Raw genomic sequence first — 19218 nt, forward strand, 5'->3', positions numbered from 1 at the left:
TTGTTCCACAGTGTAAAAGAAACATTTATTATCACAATAAATAAAGGGATCAGTAAATACTTGGTATTTCTCTTTTTAAACCTAGAGGGCTCAGACGCTAAAGTAATGAAGAACATAATTTTCTTGGCTTATGAGCAGCAGGGCATGGGATAAAATCTCCTTGCAGGGAAGGAAGTAAGCCACAAACCAAGGATGCCTCAGCTGATCGCATGGCTGCTTTATATCTGTGCCTCGTGCTCTCAGCTGGGGATGGGGCTGTCCCTGCTTACCCCCTAACAGCTGCAGCCCAGGAGAAATTCAGTGCTCATGTGAAAATAGCTCCTCCGTGCTTTCTAGCCCATCTTATAACTTTATTTGCTGTCAAAAGCTTCCCTTTGTCTTCAGTTAATTTGTAACTGTAGAGCCACAGATCTCCCATTGCCTGGTAGCCTTAAACAGACTTGAATATCCTAACACCCCTTGGTGTCACCACAATCAGGTGCATCAGTCCTCTTGGGGGCTTTCCATCACTGAAACCTCAGCAGAGCTGAATTTGGATGCTACAAAATTTCTGAGCTATGTTCCTTTGGGGTGTTTTGCAGTGCTGTTAGCAGTTATGCCTTGCTCATCACAGAGCTTCATTTGCCAGAGATCTTGGACATCTGATGAGCCATAAAGTCACTGATGATGAATTAGGGAGACCTGTAATTAACAAGAGGGAGGGAGAACGTGAGCGCAAATTTATTTAATTTCACTTTTCCTTGTGTGCACGTGCATGAGGATGTAGTAGTTTTTATTATTATATCTGCTGGGATATGCAAAAATTCAGTGGTATGTGGCTGTACTAAAATGAAATGACAGGGACACATGCAGCAAACCCCACTTGGAGCAATTGCTTTGGGGCTGGCTGATACTTAATGTTCTGCTCTGTCATGCAGTCAAACCTGTGGTGATTAGATAAGTTCCAGGATCATCTTAATTCAGTGTTTCAGCATTTTCCTTCTTCCTTGGGGCCTGAGCTATGTCTGTGACAGTAATATTTATTTTAATAAGAAATGGAGAACTAAAGGAGAGGGGGTGATCTTTCAGGGTCTTCTCTTCTTCCTCCAAAAACCCCTGAGCCAGTAGTTGGCTGAGTCCTTCAGCCCTCATCCCTTTCCCACTGCAGTTCTTGGGAATGAAAGCCAAGTGGAAGCAAGCCTGGAAGTGTAGTGGTGCAGAGGACTGGAAAGGAGGGGAATTCCTTTTTCCTGGCCATGCTGTGATGGCCACTGGTGGCCCATTGCAGCCAGGACAGGAGGGCCAGAGGCCACTAACACAACGTGATGTGGCACTGAGGAGGGTGCAGGAGGGCACAGAAAGGTGCAGGAAGGTTCAGAGCTGCAGGAAGATGCATCAGGGTGTGGGAGGGTGTGGTAGGATGCCAAAGGGTTTGGAATGGTGCAAGAGTGTGCAGGAGAATGCAGGAATGTACAGAATCATACAATCATGAGATCATTAAGGTCGGAAAAGACCTTGAAGATCAAGTCCACCCATCAGCCCAGCACCATTGTGTCCACCAAACACATTGTGTCCTGAAGTGCCACCTCTATACATTTTTTTAACACCTTCAGGGATGGTGACTCCCTTGGGCAGTCTGAACCAGTACTTGCCCACTCTTTAGTAAAGAAATTGTTCGTAATATCCAGTCTGAACCTCCCCTGGTGCAACTTGGGTCCATTTTCTCTCTTCCTGTCACCGGTTATGTGGGAGAAGAGTCCGAACTCCCCGCCACTCCAATCTCCTTTCAGAGACTTGTAGAGAGCGACAGTCTCCCCTCATCCTCCTTTTCTCCAGGCTGAACACCCCCGGTTCCCGCAGCCGCTCCAGACCCTTCCGTTGCCCTCTCTGGGTACAGAAGGCAACAGGAGAGAGGGCGCAGAATAAGGTGCTGGAGGGCGTGAGAAGCCTGACCCTGAGCCAAGCCGCCCTGGGCAGTAGGAGCAGGAGCAGCAGCAGTACCAGCAGCAGCAGCAGCATCAGCAGAAGCAGCGGGGCGGGCTGAGGCTGAGGCTGGGGGCGGGCTGAGGCTCGGGGCGGGCTGCGGCTGGTCCCGGCCCGCCCAGCGCGGGTCTCCGGCGGCGCCGATGGGGCTGGGGGCCTGGCTGCGCTCGCTGGGCGGCTGCTGCGGCTGCTGCAGGGGGGAGGCGGCGGCACCCGAGAAGGAGCCCTTGCTCAGGTGAGACACAGCCCCAGCCTCTTCCCCACCCCCGGCACCCTTGGAGGGATTGGGCTGGCTGAGCGGCTTTCGTTTCTCTTTCCGCCCGGGCTGCCTTGGCACGGGGGCCGGTTCTGTTCTGACAGCCGTGGCCGCGGTGCACGCCGGGCTGCGGCGGGCCGGGGCCGGGGGTTGTGTTAGGGCTCAGTTTTTAGCGTGCGAACCCAGAGCCGCTTCTCTTCGGTGTGTCCCGTGCGCCCCTTGCTACGGAACCGTCCGGCTTTGGGCTGTCCACGGTGGGGTTGCAGCAGAGGAGGTAAGAAGGGGGGGTTCGGGCATCACTGCGTTGGATGAGGGGTGGTGGTGGTGGTGGTCCCACCGTCGGGCAGAGCTCCGCTGCCGGTCCGGGGATGCTGGAGAGGAGGTGATAGGAAAAGATGGATCCCCGGGTGATGGAGAAGAGATGGGAGCTGCACAAGCACGTAAGGAAGTTTTTGTATGTTGGAAAACATCGGTGTCCGGGATATTGCAGCACCTCCTCCCTCCTTCCCCAGCTGGGTGCTGGCGGCCACCGAAGCCCACGCACTGGGTGCCTTGGGAAGGGTGCAGGGACTGTCCCCTCCCTGTGTCGTCCCTGAGACAGAGACATTTCAAGGAGGGTGGGCTGCACCCGGGGTGTCCTACTTAGGCATTGAGTTATATATGAGAGTCCTGAAATCTTCAATCAGGGCTTGAAATGTCCTGGTTTCATGCCGTTAAAGCAGTTCCCTAAATAATAATAACCAGATAATCCTGAGCATGGGGCCTCTAGCACAGGGAATTGGCAGAGCCGAGCACACGTGTGGAGAGGCTCCTCAGTGGCCTGGGTCCCTCACCGGGCACCTTTCTTTAGCAACACGCCTTCTGCCCGTGATCCAATTAATGCTGGCTATAAGTGTAAAGCTGGTATAAATGCTGGGTGTTTGAAAGGCACCTGCTCATAATTAATCTAACAGACTAATCGCCAGCTTGTTCCTCTTCAGGAGGCTTTGGGGGTTTTATTTCAAAGGAGGGATCTTGCAAGAGCACGTTTGCTGTGTTTGTATTTTTATTTTTATCACTGCGTTGTTTGAAATGAATGGCATGCTTGAGATTTCAGATCCTTTTTTTTTTTTTTTGCAGCATTTTATTTTTGGGGGAGCTGATGTTGCTACCAAAACATTGACTTTATGACTTTTCACCTTATTTTCCCTGGAGCAGAGGTGATTATAGCCTCATAAATCCAGTGTGTCAAAGAATGGAGCAGTCAGGAGGAGGTAGTATGGATATAATTAGGTGCATATATTACCCAAGTAGACCCAAGGCTGGCAGGAAACCCTGCAACAGGGCAGGGCTGGGAAAAGAAACCCAGGCTGAAGCCAGCAAGCCAGGCTGCTGCAGCAGAGCAAACAGGCTGCTGGGCTCTCAATACACAAAGGTGGCATCTGGCTTGGATGGTGTTCTCTCTATGCAAGTAAACCAAGAATTTGGGCATTGAATCCCAAAATCTGGACTGAAAGACCCCGGGAGCAGAAATCTGTTGATGAAGCATTAGCATTTACTATTTTCTGAACAAAGCCCAGAGTGTGAAATGGTCCGAGTCCGCTCTTGCTCCCACAGAGACTCTTGTGGCCTCAAAAGCAGGCTGCCATTCATGTCCTCCTCTTTTTTTCCTCCCTCTTCCTCATTTTAAATACTGCTTGGAAGTCCAGCACTCTCAAGGGGTGCTTGCTGTTGGCAGAGCTCTCTGTGCCTGTATGGATTTGCTGACTCCTGAGCACTGCCTGCCTCCCCCTTACAGGCTGCTGAATGCTCCCTGCTGTGGTTTGGTGGCAGAGAGGAGTTGGGAAGTGCCTTGCAAGCTGTGAGGGAGTGGCTCCTAAAAGCTAAGGCACGTTTGTGTTATTGCCACATTTTGGTTTTCAAAGTAAGTCAGCTGTTAAGGGTCCTGGGAAGTTGCCAAGTGGGGAGAAGCCTGTCAAACCAGGGATGGGACTGAACTCGTGCTGATTGCATGCTGGCTCCTGAACGATCCCTTTCAGGCTGGGATCCTGCCTGCTCCATGTTGAAAAATGGTTTGAACAAACTGGTGCTGGCTCTGGAGTTGCATTATGCCATCCATACCCTCCAAGTTACGTTCATTTGCACGTCTTTAATGAGAGATTATCTTTTCCCTTATTACCTGTTGCTCAAGTTTTTGGTTTGTTGAAAAACTAATTAACCTTCCTGCAGGAGTGCTGATGTGAAGGATTTTTTCCCTATTTTATCTGCGTGCTGGAGCTCCCCTTAGCATCTTTTTTGTGACTTGGTGTCACAAAGTGCATGCGGTGTTATCTGAGGTTTTGCTGGATGAGTTCCTTGTGAAATGAATGGAGTTTGGGCAGCAAATAGAATGAATAGTGGGCTGTTCTAACAAGAACTGAGCAGGAATTGCCACAGGATGGCTGACGATGGCTGATGGTTAAAGGCCAAAAATATTTCTCCATTTGTGTTATTCTGCTGAAGTGTCTGGACATCTTGATTAGAAAACTTATGGAAATCCTGTGCTAAAAGTTCCCCTGGCAGAATTAAATAACCCTATTAAAAATACACATCCCAGTAGCAACATAAAACCATAAAACACAGAACAGTGCAGAGAAAAGCTGCTTTCCTTGGTGAAGACAGCCTTCCCAGGAGATGATGCTCTGCTTTGCTGACTGCTACACGAATAGAGCCCTGAGTTCACAAGCAGGCTGAGGACATTTCCATCCCCCAAATAAAGATGGGGTTACATGTCCTTTCTGCACCTTGGCTTGGGTTCTCATGCAGCTGAGTGTACCACTCAGTGAGGAAGGAGCTGTCAGGGTGGGTTTTCCACTGTGTGGGTTGACTGCTTGAGTTGGTAGGGTTTGGGTTGCTGGGGAGAAGACAGATCTGTGGGGTCACACAAAAACATGATTGTGGAGGTGGAACTGCTAGAGAGCATCCAGTCCACGCTCTGCTCAAGCAGGGTCACCTGGGACCATGTTGAGTTGGGTTTTGAGTGTCTCCAAGGACAAAGGTTCCACAACCTCTGGCAGCCTGTGTCGGTGCTCCCTCCCACAGGGCACTGAAACACAGAGATACGATCCCTCTGAGCCATTCTTTCCCTGAGCTAACCAGTCCCAGCTCCCTCAGCAGAGGTGTCTGAAATCAAACTCTGCCCAGCAGCACTGCTTTTGAGGAAAAGCTGGGTAGAAGCTGATTCTTTGGCCAAGAGGCAAGTGAGAAGCTTCACACACAGCTGTCCCCTTGCCTGCTGCTCTGTGCACGAGGTCTCTGTAGGGACAGACCATGCCACTGGGATCTTGGCACAGCTGCAGTGTTAGCTGGGCAGAGACAAAATACCCTCTTGAGCCACTGGGATTTTTGAGGATTAGTTAATTAGAACTGTTCCCACGATAAGCTGAAGGAGGCTGGGGGAGTAGCGCAGGGCTTGGGGTGGGTAGGTCTGATGGAGGGCAGGGCAGGGTGCTGCAGGTTGTGGTGAGGAGATGCCACCTGGTTAAGTGGATGTTTGCAGCTCCTCCATTCTGGTTGCTCAGGTAACACCTGAGCTTCTTCTCTCTTTGTGTGCCTGAGTGTCTGCTGTCTTTTGTGGCTGCACTGCTTGTTTGAATCGTGGCATGTGTGCTCAGGGTGTAGCTGGGAAGGTAAAAGGAGGCTCACACTGCCTGGGCTCTCTCCCTCTCTGCAGTAACAACAATCCCTATGCCTCCTTCGGAGCCACTCTGGCACGGGATGAGGAGCAGAACCTGTGGAGCACCCCACATGATGTGACCCACACGGAGGCGGATGACGACCGGGTGCTGTACAACATGATTGTGGTCAGGAACCAGCTGGACAAGGACTCAGAGGTGAGGCAGTCCCTGTGAACTGAGGGTCAGTGCTTTCATCAGATGCTTTTGCAGGATGAAGATAGGATGAGGAATGACTTTAAACTGGAAGCAGGGAGATTTAGTTTACATATTAGGAGAAAATTCTTCACTAGGAGGGTGGTGAGACATTTCCCCAGGTTGCCCAGCGAGGCTGTGGCTGCCCCATCCCTGGAAGTGTTTGAGGCCAGGCTGGATGGGACTCTGAGCAACTTGATCTAGTGGGAGGTGTCCCTGCCCATGGTAGGGGGCTTGGAACTAGGTGGTCTTTAAGGTCTCTTCCAACCTCAACCATTCTGTGTTTCTACGATTAAGCCTCTAGAAAGACCCCAAAGTCCCCCAGTGTGACTCACATAGGCACTGGAGCCTCCCATCCGCTCCATCACCCTCCACATTTTCTCCTGCCTTTGGTGGGGTTGCATCTGAGGCCATCTCATCCCTGGGAAGCCTGGGGATGTCTCCAGCAGCTGAGCCAAGTGATCTACCCAGGGATGGGAACGCATGATGCAGTCACTCCTACCACCACTAAACATGTACTGGTAGCACTGGGACCCCCCAACTTAATTTCCTAGCTTCACGAGGTGCTTTTTTTTTTTTTTTTTTTTTTTTCTTATAATCCCTCGGTTTGGGTTTCCCGTGTGTGGTCAGAGTGGTGTTCACCCAGCAGTGGGGTGAGCTGCTGCTCCAGTGAGTGTCAGGTTAATTACTCCTCTAATGAGCTGTACGGCAATTACTGAGGAGCAGAGAACTGGCCCAGCTCTTAGGGTGGCAGGGAAAATCATTGCTGTTACATAAAGGCTCTTTTGCAGCCCTGATTTCCTTTGCTAACGCGTTTTGGCACAAAGGAGATTTCAGTGGCCTGATTTGGAGCAGACTGTAGTGAACAGTGACACGTTTCCCCCCCTCTCTGATTGCTTCTAAGACTTCAGAATGTTTGCAGGAACAGCCTGGAGGCTTCACATTTAATTTCAAAGTGATCCCACTTCATCCGAGAGACAGCAAGACTGTAACTCTTCCTCCTGTGCCAGTTCTCTCAAACCAAAAGATAGCTCAGCTTTCAGAAAAAGCCTTAAACTCCAGAGGTACAGCCAAAATAAAAATTTACAGTTTTTAAAACTTAAAATGAGCTAATGCTTCAGTTGGCCACTATCCCCATTTAATGGTTTGGGTTTTGTTTTTGTTTTTTTTATGATGGGGATTGAATTAATTGTGGTGTTCACAATAGATGGGTTGGTAACAACTTTTTCATGGCTGCATGTCACCTTTACAGCTATAACTGAGGATACCCTCTGCCCCCCCCACTGCTCTGTTTTCTCTGTCTCCCAGTTGCTCCGTAGGGTTTTAGCAGTTCTGAGCAGTTGCTGTGCCTGCCAGTGAAACAGCAAAGAACATGGGGTTTCCTCTCTACAACACATGTAAGATATATATCCTGATCTATTTTTTTTTTAAATGCAGTGCAATTTAAAAAAAAAAGCCTGAGGAGCACAACATCAAATGGGCTTTGAAGAAAGCCAACACACAATGTGCTTGATTTGAATTATGGCACAGTGTGCTTTGCAGCTGGTGATTCCAGCCTCTGTGCTGCCTCTCTTCTACCACTGGGGAAACTGAGGCATGAAATATAAGTCCAGGAAGCTGCTTCCGTTTCCAGCTGCAGCTTTTTCTGAGTTGCAGAACAGGGCCTTCCCTTGGCTGGTAAAGCCAACGTTACTGCCTTCAGCCCCAGGTGCCAAAATCCCTCCTTACTCCAGTGAATGTTTTAAAAGTAGGCCAGAATGCATTTCTGTTCCCTCCTTAGAAGATCTCAGCCCCAAGAGAAAGAAAAAAAAGTAATTGCAAACCAGCCCTGGGCTGCAAAAACCATAATCTGCTTTGGGAGCTGCACTGCTCTGTAAGTCTCTGGGAGGAGGGTGTGGATGCTGCAGGATGGGAGACAGAGGAACAGCTTCTTCTTTGTGCCATGTACAAGTGTTACAAAACCATAGGTCATTTTTTTCCTCTTGGTTACAACTGGATGGAAAGGACAACTCCTTCCTGCGTTTCTGCACCTTTATTTAAAAGGAAATTTGGGCATGCTTTGCATTTATTGTATGCTTTGCCATTCAACACCTTTATCTTAGCAGTTCCCTAACATGGAAACTTGGAAGGTTCCCAAAGAGCAAGTCACTCTGTGTTGTGTGTGAGTTCCCTCTATGGCACAGGCCTCAAACCTCTCCTGGTTCCTTACCCTGGCTAACCCACTTCTGCATTCCTGGGCATTTTCTTTCTTTAAAAAGGTTGTTCACTTACTGCCAAGGTGCTGGGAGCTAGGACAGAAGTGGTGGGCCAGGCTGCAGTGCTGGATGTCAGCGGGCATTGTCCAGGACAGCTCTCTCCTGGCCTGTCCATCTCTGTATTATGGATCCCTGGAAATAAGTAAACCAAACTGTGTACCAAGTGCTCTGACACTGAGTGCACCATGGATCTCCGACAGTTTTCTCTGTGTTAGGTCTTTCTTGGAGGGACTGTGTCAGTGTCTTTCCTTAGGGTCTGTTCCATGCCTCTACCATGGGGCTGGACCCACAGAGCCATTTCTTCTCCCTTCCCCCTTCCAACAGCCCTGCTCCAGGAAATTTGGCAGCCTCTCCATCCCAAACTTGGTGTGACTGATGTAAGGACAGCTTCACCCTGCTCCCTGCTGAACCAGGGCAGTGAGCTCTTCAAAACAAGAGCTGTGCTGTTTCAGGTGTGCCCTGTTCCATGGAATCATAGAATCCCAGACTGGTTTGGATTGGAAAGGACCTTAAACATCATGTAGTTCCAATCCCCCTGCATGGGCAGGGTCAGCTTCCACTAGATCAGTTTGCTCTAAGCCCCATCCAACCTGGCCTTGAACACTTCCAGCGATGGTATGGCCACAGCCTCTCTGGGAAACCAAAGCCAGTGTTTCACCACTCTCATAGTGAAGAATTTCTTCTGAATTTCTCATCTAAATCTTTGCTCTTCCAGTTTAAGGCCATCCCCCTCATCCTAACGCTCCATGTCCCTGTAAAAAAGCCTCCCCAGTTTTCTTGTAGTCCCTTCAGTTACTGGACGGTGCTCTAAGGTCTCCCCAGAGCCTTCTCTTCTCCAGCCTGAACAACCCAAACTCTTTCAGCCTGTCTCCAGAGCAGAGGTGCTTCAGCCCTCTGACCATTTCCATGGCATCCTATGCATTTGCTCCAAGAGCTCATTCACCTGCTCCTCCTGCTTGGTGCTGTGTGCTGGGAGTGATGGCTTTTGGGGATATTGACCCTGGGGGAGCGCACTGGAGCACCCAGTGTTTGCCAAACCCACTGTTCAATAGGTACAAGAGGGAAGGTTCACTGGAGACTCCTAAAATTGTAAGGGCTGAGCAACTAGCAGGTTTGCATTTCTCTCAGCTCAAGGTCAATGGTTGAATCATTAAAGTTGGGAAAAACCTCTTCAAGTCCAACTGTAATGGGTTGGACCATTACAATGGGTGTCCACCCAATGAGTGTGATGTGCTTGCTTGTACTTTTGGAAACGAAATGTGAACAAAGGAGGTTGTGCTTGGAGAAAACTAGAAAAGCTGTAGCTGAAGGGCTGGCTTAAGGAGGCTGGTAAAGCTGATGCAGCCTTGTGAGATCAAAGCTGTCCTCAAAGCTTTGTAGTCTGGAGTCAGCATTTCAAATAAGGACAAAAATTATTTTTTTTTTCTTCCTCTGCCTTGCTGCATCATCAGACCTGTTGTGGTATAAAGTAAAACCACAAACCTGGAGATGAAATGAGGATCTCTAGGAAAACAGGGTGGTTTTAAGATGCTGCATAGGTACAGGCCAAGCCACTTCCCCAGCATGCATGCTGCTAGTGAGGTGTAAAGCATTTTGTGGGGAAGAGGAACTGCTGTAGCTCCTGCAAGCCTTCAGTGTAATCAGCAAGAGTGTCACTGGCCTTGTTGTTGGGCTTATGTCCCTGATGCAGCAGGTAGCCCCCTCCATGATGTACAGTTTGTGGTCATCCTGCTGCATGGAATTATCCAGCCACAGGCAGACACCCTGAGCTGCTGCACCAGGACTGGCCTTGGAGAAGAAGCCAGGTTTAGGGCAGGTCTGTGGACAGAAATTGCAAGTGTTTTTTTACATTATAACCCAAAAAACCCCAAACCATTCTCACAGCTGGTTGTAGATGCAGAGTTTCTGTCTTTTGACTTGCTGCCTTGGGGATGGTGGAATCATAAACCCCACTAGCAAGGGCAATGTCCCTGCTGGAGCCTGGCAAGCCTGTTAACAACCTGACAAAGTCTGTTTTTCTCCTTCCTCCTGCTCTCCTACAGCATTGTTATTTTTTAAAACAGGTTACAGAGGTCAGTATTGAGATAGGCTGATGCTGAGACATCCAGAGGTGATGGGATTTTTCCAGGGTTGGGGATGTTTCTCGTGGAGCCCAGAACTGACCCTCTTAATGCCTATGAGAAAGTATTTGTGAACTCCTGAGCAACTCTCAAAACTGGATCCAATATAAGCTTATTTGGAGCTGAGAGGTCAGTTGATGGGTCAGTGTATGATGTGGATGTAGTTTGTTTTCTCAGCTACTTCCAGTGAGGTCAGAGAAGGAGAATGGTGCCTGCCTGGACTGATATTTTGCATCCTTAACCCTGATAACTCTTTTGACCTCATTTCTGAAATAACTCTTGAACAGAATGGTGACACTAATTGCTTTGAAGAGAATATAGAAGAAGGCTGTGGTAGAGGATTGCTTTGGCAACATGAGGAGAGCTACCTACTAATTAGGAAATTTCTGTATGAGCTGGGATGAAAGGTTGGACAGTGCCTCTTGGCACATTTTTTCCCAGAGCTCTTTATTATGTCCCAACCTGGCTTATATTTCATGCCCAGCATCTTCTCACTTTCATTTGGCATTTGCAGATTTAGCAGAGCATGCTAAAGAGCCCAGGGAGGTTTTCCAGGTAAATATCTGAAGGGCTGAGGAGAGGTGAGAGGTGACAGGGTTTTCCTGCTGCTTCTGGCACACTCTTGACTTGTGCATAGAAGATTTCCTCAAGCCCCACTGGCATAAAGTGTGCCCTGCTACATAAAAGGGCAAAACTGGTTAAAAAAAAATGAAGCCAGGAACTGACTCCTGCTTTGGTTTCCTGTTGTTAATTCAGATTTTGGCAATAGGGTATTTTTCTTAAGGGATTATCACTGGGATGTCACAGGCCCATAGAAACACCAAAGAGGCACTTGGTGAAGACCCATTTTGCACTGTACTTTCCCAGTACTGTGTGCAAGAAGCCTCATCCCTATTCCAGAAGTTTGCAAGAGGAGGGACAGGGACTGAAGATGCAAAAAAAAGCAATGTTTTGGGACAGCTGCTTGTCCCCTGCCTGCATGCGTGCAGGCTTGTGCCCTGTCCTGGCACCCTGGTACAGAATCACAGAATTGTTCTGGTTGGAAAAGATCTTCAAGATCATTGAGTTCAGCCATTAACCTAACTCTACCAACCATTAACTTAACTCTTCCAAGTCCAGTGCTCAAACCATGTCCCTCAGCACCACATCTGCACACCTTTTAAACACCTCCAGGGAGGGTGATTCCACCACCACCCTGGTCAGCCTCTACCAGTTTTTAATTACCCTTTCAGTAAAAAAGTTTCTTCTGGTACCCAATCTAAATCTCCCCTGGCAACTTGGGGCTGTTTCTTCTGATCCTGGTGCTTGTTACTAGGTAGAAGAGACTAACCCTCCCTTGCTCCATCCTCCTTCCAGGTAGTTGTAGAGAGCGAGATCTCCTCTCAGACTCCTATGGGCTGAAAACCTACAGTTCCCTCAGCTGCTCCTCATAGGATGTGCTCCAGACCCTTCTCCAGCTCTGTTGCCCTTCTCTGGACATATTCTAGCCCCTTAATGTCCTTCTTGTCATGTGGGGCCCAGAACTGAAACCAGGATTTGAGGTGCAGCCACACCAGTGCACACCCTGCCCTGGTCCTGCTGGCCACACTATTTCTACACCAGAGCTATCCCGGTCACAGGGGCAGCAAAGGCTGAGGGACAGAAGGGTTTGGCACAGAGTCCTGGTGCCTGCCTTGGGGCCACCCAGCAGCACATAAGTGCTGAGCAGTCTTGGCCTCGTGATGCTGCTGGGCCCCAACCAAACCCTCCCTCCACAAGTCACATCTCGGTGACTCATGGGATGTGTGTGGGGAACACCCTCCCCAAAGCCTCTGATGTTGCCTGTTCCCACAGGGAGACACGGGAGGACAAGCTTTGCTCTTCCTCTGCTGTTCAGTTAAAAGGAGATGCTTTTTAGATTAATTTCGGGAATGGAAAGATGCTCTTAACTCTGTTTCCCACATTAAAGCAACACAGAGGACAACCCCTGCTCACAGTAATTAGGATGTCTCTTCTACAGGGAATCACCTGGGAAAAGTGAGACCAATGGGAAACAGGGCATGAGTCCCTTCAAGAGCTCAGCCCAGAGCCACCCATCTTCACCCTGATACCTTCCAGTCTCTAGTTTCTTTTCAGTCATAGAATCCCAGACTGGTTTGAATTGGAAGGGACCTTAAAGATCATACAGTTCCAATGCCCTTGCATGGGCAGGGACACCTCCCACTAGACCAGGTTGCTCAGGGCCGCATCAGGGCCCCTTGAACACTTCCAGAGATGGGGCAGCTCCAACTTCCTTGGGCAAGCTGGGCCAGTGTCTCACTACCCTCAGATTAAAGAATTTCTTCCTAATATCTAACATAAATCTCCTGTCTTGAAATGTGAAACCATTTCCCCTTGTCCTCTCACTACAGACTGGTACAAAAATCCCTACCCCAGCTTTCTTGTAGGTCCCCTTCAGATATTGGAAAGTTGCCATAATGTCACCTTGGAGCCTCCTTTTCTCTAGGCTGAACAACCCCTACTTCTTCAGCCTGTCTTCACAGGGGAGGTACTCCAGCCCTCTGATCATTTTAGTGGCTTTCCTTTGGGCACATCCCAGGAACTCCATGTCCTTATATTGAAGACTCCAGAACTGGATGCAGAACTCCAGGTGGAGTCTCATTATGCCAAATGACTCCAGATTGTCCCTCCACCATCCCTCTTTGCTATTTTAAAAAGGGTACTTCAGCCTTTAAAAATGTTTATTTTTCTTGCTTTCTAGTACTTTTGAAAACTTGCCTTCTCCAGCTAGATCCCAAAGAGAGGGTGGAGCAGGTTGGAGAAGGCAAGTTTGTGACCAAACTAAGATCAATAACTTTTATTCAGACTTTTAGTTTTCCTTGGGCTATCATCACCTGTAAGAACATGTGCCATGCCAGATGAACTGCAAAGATATGAAAATAAGGTGTTGCAATAGTTTGTAGTAGATAATTGTTACTTCATGGTTGTGGTTTTTCAGGCTGGAAAGGCCTAATCAGGTATTGTCACAACTTCAGGTTTTGATACAAGCAGGGGTATCAAGGTTTGGAGTAAAGGGCTTTGGACCAAAGAGATTGAAGTCTCTCTGGTGGCTGTATTTGGAAGTTCATGTTGTTCTCCAGCCTACACCAATGTTATAATTTCTAGCACAGCACAGAGCAGCAGTTTTGTATCCTCCATGTCTGACTGAGGAGACCACTTTGGTGATCAGCAGTAGATAAGCTGCAGCCTGTAACCCTGTTTCAAGGTAACTGGAGGCTTGTTTTGTTCATGCAGAGATGCTCTACCAAATGCCAGGCTAAAACTTTCCTTGCTGGTCCATATAATAATCTCTTCTAAGGATAATGGCAGCCTGTCCTTCACCTTCATACTGGTGCCAACATCAATAGTTCAACTCTGGCTCTGTTTCTAAAAGCTGAAATCCCTCAAAAAGCAGCAGAGACCTCCCCATGTGCAAATAACTGAGTATCTTTTATCCCTTTGCTTTGCAGGAATGGCAAAAGCTCAACTATGATATTTATACCTTACGGCAGACCCGAAAAGAAGTGAGAAACAGGTGGAAACGTATTTTGGAGGATTTAGGTAAGCTAGAAGACAAAAGGACATAATTTCTGTGGTACTGAATGAAAGGTCCCACGGTGGCTGAGGATGGGAACGACTCCACAAAATCCGGCTGGTAGAGGAGAAAGGGAGAAAAATAAAAACATCAGGTAGGCCACGCAGCAGCTGAGAGCCTGCAGGAGGATCCCCAGAGCTCAGGCATGGCTGGGAGGAGACACATCAAAACACATCAAAAAGCCCACAAACCATGACCAGCGGGGAACCTTTTAAGCTCATAATAATGTGCTCACTCATCCATGCCAAGCTTCCTTGTGGAAACTCTAGCAGGAACACCTGGGAGTTCACCCTAGGTTTTCCTGAACAAGATAAGCAGGGAGAAATGAGTATTCCTTTCAGATACGAACAGATACATCTGTTTTTCTTCCACCCACTTGGTTTACTCCTAAGTGAATCTGAAATACTCTTTCACCAACTGAAATTGCTCAATAGTGGCCTTCCTACTCCTGCTATTTCCTGGCCTGCAAACTGAACTTCACCCATCTGTCTAAATTCAGTACTGGCAGGGAGGAGATTGAATCCCTAGAGGTGTTTAAAAGATGTGCAGATGTGGTGCTTGGGAACATTGTCTAAGTACTGGACTTGGTAGAGTTAGAGTAATGGTTGGACTTGGTGCCCTTAAAGGTCTTTTCCAATTGGAATGATTTTGTGATCAGCTTGGTGGTGACTTGCATCATGTTCTGGATGTGGTTGGCAGCTAATGAGAGGAGGTTGTGTGAGTTAGTGCACTTGTTGGGTTGTTCAAGGACGTTACCACTGGGAGTGACAAAGATGGGTATCTCAGCCACTCCTGCCCTACCTGCCATACTGGCATCTGGATGGGAGGAATGTTATACATTTATAACTAGGTATCAGTGTTCATCAAGGTGCCTGTGCAACCCATACAAACCAACCATGGGACAGATCACTTGACATCCTTAATATCTGTTCCTGCCTGTTGACACAGCTCCCTCACGTCCGCAATGGCTCCAGAGGCGTTTTGCAAAGGGTGGGGAAGTTCAAGGACAGAGGTCACTGGGTCTTAGTAAAGATAGATGTGCAGCCAGATGTGAAAGCAGCTTTTTGTCCAGACCTGTACTTTAGTCATAATACTACTGTGCTTTCCCCTATAAGTGTTGTCAGGTGAGACACATCACCACCAGCTACCTGGAGCTGAACAAAGAGTTAATGGTAGTGATTATGTTTAAAGATCCCTGCATTCATTCTTCTCCCTCTTTCCTTCCCTGGGTATCCTTCCTGTAAGAGATGCTGACTGCTACATGAGTAATTATCCATACATCCATTACTGCTGCAGGTTTCTAATCACTGGTACCAACAACCCAAACGACACACAGGCATAGCTGCTGGGGTGTTGAGGTGTCAGGGTTTGACACTGGCCCAGCAATTAAACTGAATGAGAGATGCTTTCTATTAATCCCCCTCCCTTCCCTAATAAGGAAAGGAGAGAGAATAAAGGAGAGAGACTTATGGGTTGGAAACTAAATGTAATAATAAATAGGAAAAATTACTAAATATCTACAAATATACAGGAAAATTGATACCATGTTCCTCCCTCCTTCCCCCCAGTAACTCTCACGTCACCACTGAGGCTGCAGGGCAGCCCTGGGAAAGTCCAGGCTGGACTCCTGGGGTCAGCAGCAGTCAGGAGCTGGAGGCAGGAACATACGGATTCAGGCTGGCATGGATCAGGACCACAGGCAGACAAACAGACAGAATCCTCCCAGGATGTCAAAGGAAACAGGGACAGGCAAAGAACAGGAAGCAGGAAGGGGTTTGACCCTCGTGATCCCTCAAATTTATACTGGGTATGATGTGTATGGGATGGAATACTCTGGTCAATTCTGGCATCTATCTTGTCTGTTCCTCCCCAAAGGAGGGCTGCAGGTAGGATCTCTTTACTCCTTTTCTCCTTTCGGAGGGCAAAAGGTTCTTCAGAACTGAGCAGTGTCCTTGGTTCTGCACACCAGTCTCTAGCTGTAACTATAAATATTGAGCATTATCAGTCCTAGAAGCGGACACTTTCTGAGAAACTTGCTGTTAATTTCAGCAAGTGCAGCTACTTACAAGGAACTTCGCTGAAAGCAAAAGTACAAGGCAGAAAATTACCTTTATCCTGGCCCAAACCAGGACATGAGGAAGGCCTGAGAGCTCTGGCAGCATCAGGAACATGCAAGAGTTGAATCAGCCCCCTGGGTGTGGGTGTTGCTACACCTTCTCTAGAAAGCTAGCAACAATTTGATCTGGATGGACTTCTGGTTTTTTTTCCTAACCAGCAAGCTCATACCTGCCCCAAGTGCAGATCCAGCTTGCCTCAGGGAAATGCTCGTTTGTTTTAGTAAGTAGGGAAAACAGCAGCTCAAGGTGGAGTGGGATAAAGGAACCTTGCAAGAGCCTGGAGGGCTCTGGGATGATCCTGCCGACGTGCTTGACTCCTCTCTGTAACACATCTCTCTTCCCCAGGTTTCCAGAAGGAAGCGGACTCCCTCTTGTCGGTGACCAAACTCAGCATCATCAGTGATTCCCAGAACATGAGCAAAGCCCGGGACATCCTGTTAAAGCTCTCTGAAGAGACAAACATCTTCCCGACCAGCTGGGAGCTTTCTGAGCGCTACCTCTTTGTGGTGGTGAGTAGCTCCAAATGTACCTCCCTCCCATGGCCCCCATCTCTGCAGCTGAATTCAGATGCAGGAGGGCAGATAGCTGAACAGCACTAAATACATGGTGGCATCTGGGGCATCCCCATTAGATGTTGCACTTGTGGCTTAGCTGTTCAGCTTCCTTGGAAATGTCAGTGCTATAGCACCATAAACTTGGCCCCAAAATTTAAGTTCCTTTAACACTGTGCAACTGTGTGGTCTCGAAGCCTGTTAACTAAGTGGGAGAAGATTAGGCTTAATGCCTGGCTTAACCTGGAAGGGAGCTGTGGAGGGAGGACCCTGACCAAAGGAGCTCACAGTGACTGTAAAACCCTGTTTCTTTGGCAGGACCGGCTCATAGCTCTGGATGCTGCGGATGAGTTCTTCAGGATGGCAAGTGTGGCATATCCAAAGAGGCCCAGTGGGGAAAGAGTGGATGAGAGCCCTGGATCTCTGCCATGATGCCCTGAGGAACATGCCTTGCTGGTGTGAAGTGGACAGTGGGTTTCTTTCCCTCCAGGACCGGGCTCCATTGCTGAGGTGCTGGCACACGTGGTGCCACTCCTTGTTTTCCTGCAGAGAAACAAGTGGGCTGGCCAGAGCAGAGTAAGGAGGTCAGCGAGCTGTGCCCCATCAGGAGGGCCCAGGAAGGCAGATGCTGGCCCCAAGGTGCTCCCATGCAAAAGGGAGCAAGAATTGCCCTAGTGTAGCCCTGGTGGGAGAGTCCCAGCCTTGTAGTGCATGCAATAGTCACGAGGGGAACCTGCTGTGTGAGGTGTTGCTGTAAAAGCTGAGGTGTCTCTAGTTACAGATGCTGTGAGGAGATCCACGTTTCCACCTTCTGCTGGTACCTGATACTGTCCCCTCCCTCCACCCTGCTAGTCGGGAGGAACAACAAGAAAGGAAAAACACCTCAGCTGTCTACATCTCTGTGACATTTCTCTGTGTGCTGGTTCTCTTCCTCACCCCCAGCCCATGGCAGCCCTGCTGGGCAGGTCCCAGGCCTGTAGCTGGGAGAAGAGTTAAAAGCCTTAGAGCAGTGTCCCAGTTGGGTGCTCTCTCCCCACCAGTAGTGGTTTGGAGGTGTGTATGTCAGGAGTGCTCAGCCCAATGTCTTAAGGTAGGTTTTAGGAAGGTGCCAAGGTCAGACCTGCTGAGTGGTTAGCTCCTAATACCCTCAGATTGGATGCCCAACATCTTAATTTAGTTTCTGAAAGTTTTGGTCTTAATTGCATTTAATAAAAAACACTATAAAGCTGCATGTGCTGTCAATATATATACCATCCCTGCTGTTAATGAGGATTTTTAATGAACATCTGTGGTATATTGGGGTTTTATCTCATAATGAGCAATAATTTTAAAACACTGGATTTGATCTTTGGAAAACAAGAGGAAGTGTTTCACTGATTAACATGTGTGCTGCTAATTGGCCAGTTGAAAATGCTGGTTACACAGGACCTCTCAAAGTAGCACAACAGAGGTTTTATTTGTTTATACCTACAATGTTTGAAATCTCTCTATATATTTATTAATTGTCTCTGTTTGTCAGTCTTCCTGGGAAACAGCTTTGTCAACTGAGGACATCAGTGAAAAATGACTTTAGTAAATAAAACATGTTGCAAAACTTAACATTTCTTGCTCTCTCTGTAACTATGTTCAGGCAACATTTATCTTGGCTACTGATAGCCAAAGGGTTGGTGTATTTGTAGAGTACCTGTCTCTGCATCCCATTTTCCACACAAATACAATTTCCCATTGACTTGAAAGAGTTTGCCAGCCTAAGACTAAATTCTTCATAGGAGATAATGGGAATTGCATTGAATTTCAGTGGGATTTGGAGTCAGGTGTTAATTTTCCATATTTTGGTTTTTGGTCTTTACTTTTTTTTTTTTTTTTTTTTTTTTTTTTTTTTTTTTTTGGCAGAAGTTCAGCTCCACTTTGGAAAACGTCCCATATTTTTATAGAAAATAAACCTAAGTGCATGGCAGCCCCAGGGTTTGGTTTGAACAAACTGTTGCAAATCTTGGTTCTAATGTCAACAAAATCCCATTTCTTGTAACTTAACAGGACCAAAACTGCCTAAGAGAGACCATAATTAGGATATCTGAATGGATTTAGCAAGGGAAGCGCTGAGTTTCTGAGCACAGCCACAGGGAGGAGCTGAATTAAGAGCAGGATCGGAGCCGGGCAGAGCTGCTCAGTTCTGCCGAGCTGGGAGGAGCAACCAGGCTGGGGGACTTGAGCATCAAATTATGTACCCGTCACAGAATGAACAGAAAGAATGTGTGTCAGTCCCAGCACTCAATAAACTGGTCGTGGGGAAAGCTGAAAATATTGCAAACCAACCTTGGTTAAGTATAAGGATGCAGAACTGCTAAAAATCTGCAACTTGAAAAATTACAGAAACCAGCAGGAATTGTTTCAATACTGGTCCAAGCTCAAGCTGGTCATTCTGTTCAGCTCAGTAGCTCAGAAGTGCCCTGCCTT

The 19218-nt window shown here is 48.0% G+C and overlaps 1 protein-coding gene across 1 annotated transcript; it reads left to right on the forward strand.

Annotated features, from left to right (window-relative positions):
* The first annotated feature begins 2093 nt into the window (after positions 1-2093).
* Positions 2094-18360, forward strand: MREG (melanoregulin). Its single transcript, XM_030454290.1, has 5 exons — positions 2094-2197; positions 5910-6069; positions 13969-14059; positions 16556-16719; positions 17080-18360. Exons 1-5 carry the CDS (start codon positions 2106-2108, stop codon positions 17191-17193), a joined length of 621 nt encoding a protein of 206 aa, XP_030310150.1. The 5' UTR covers positions 2094-2105; the 3' UTR covers positions 17194-18360.
* The last annotated feature ends 858 nt before the right edge of the window (positions 18361-19218 follow it).

The sequence above is a fragment of the Calypte anna genome, chromosome 7 (assembly GCF_003957555.1).
Source record: "Calypte anna isolate BGI_N300 chromosome 7, bCalAnn1_v1.p, whole genome shotgun sequence".
NCBI classification, from domain to species: Eukaryota; Metazoa; Chordata; class Aves; order Apodiformes; family Trochilidae; genus Calypte; species Calypte anna.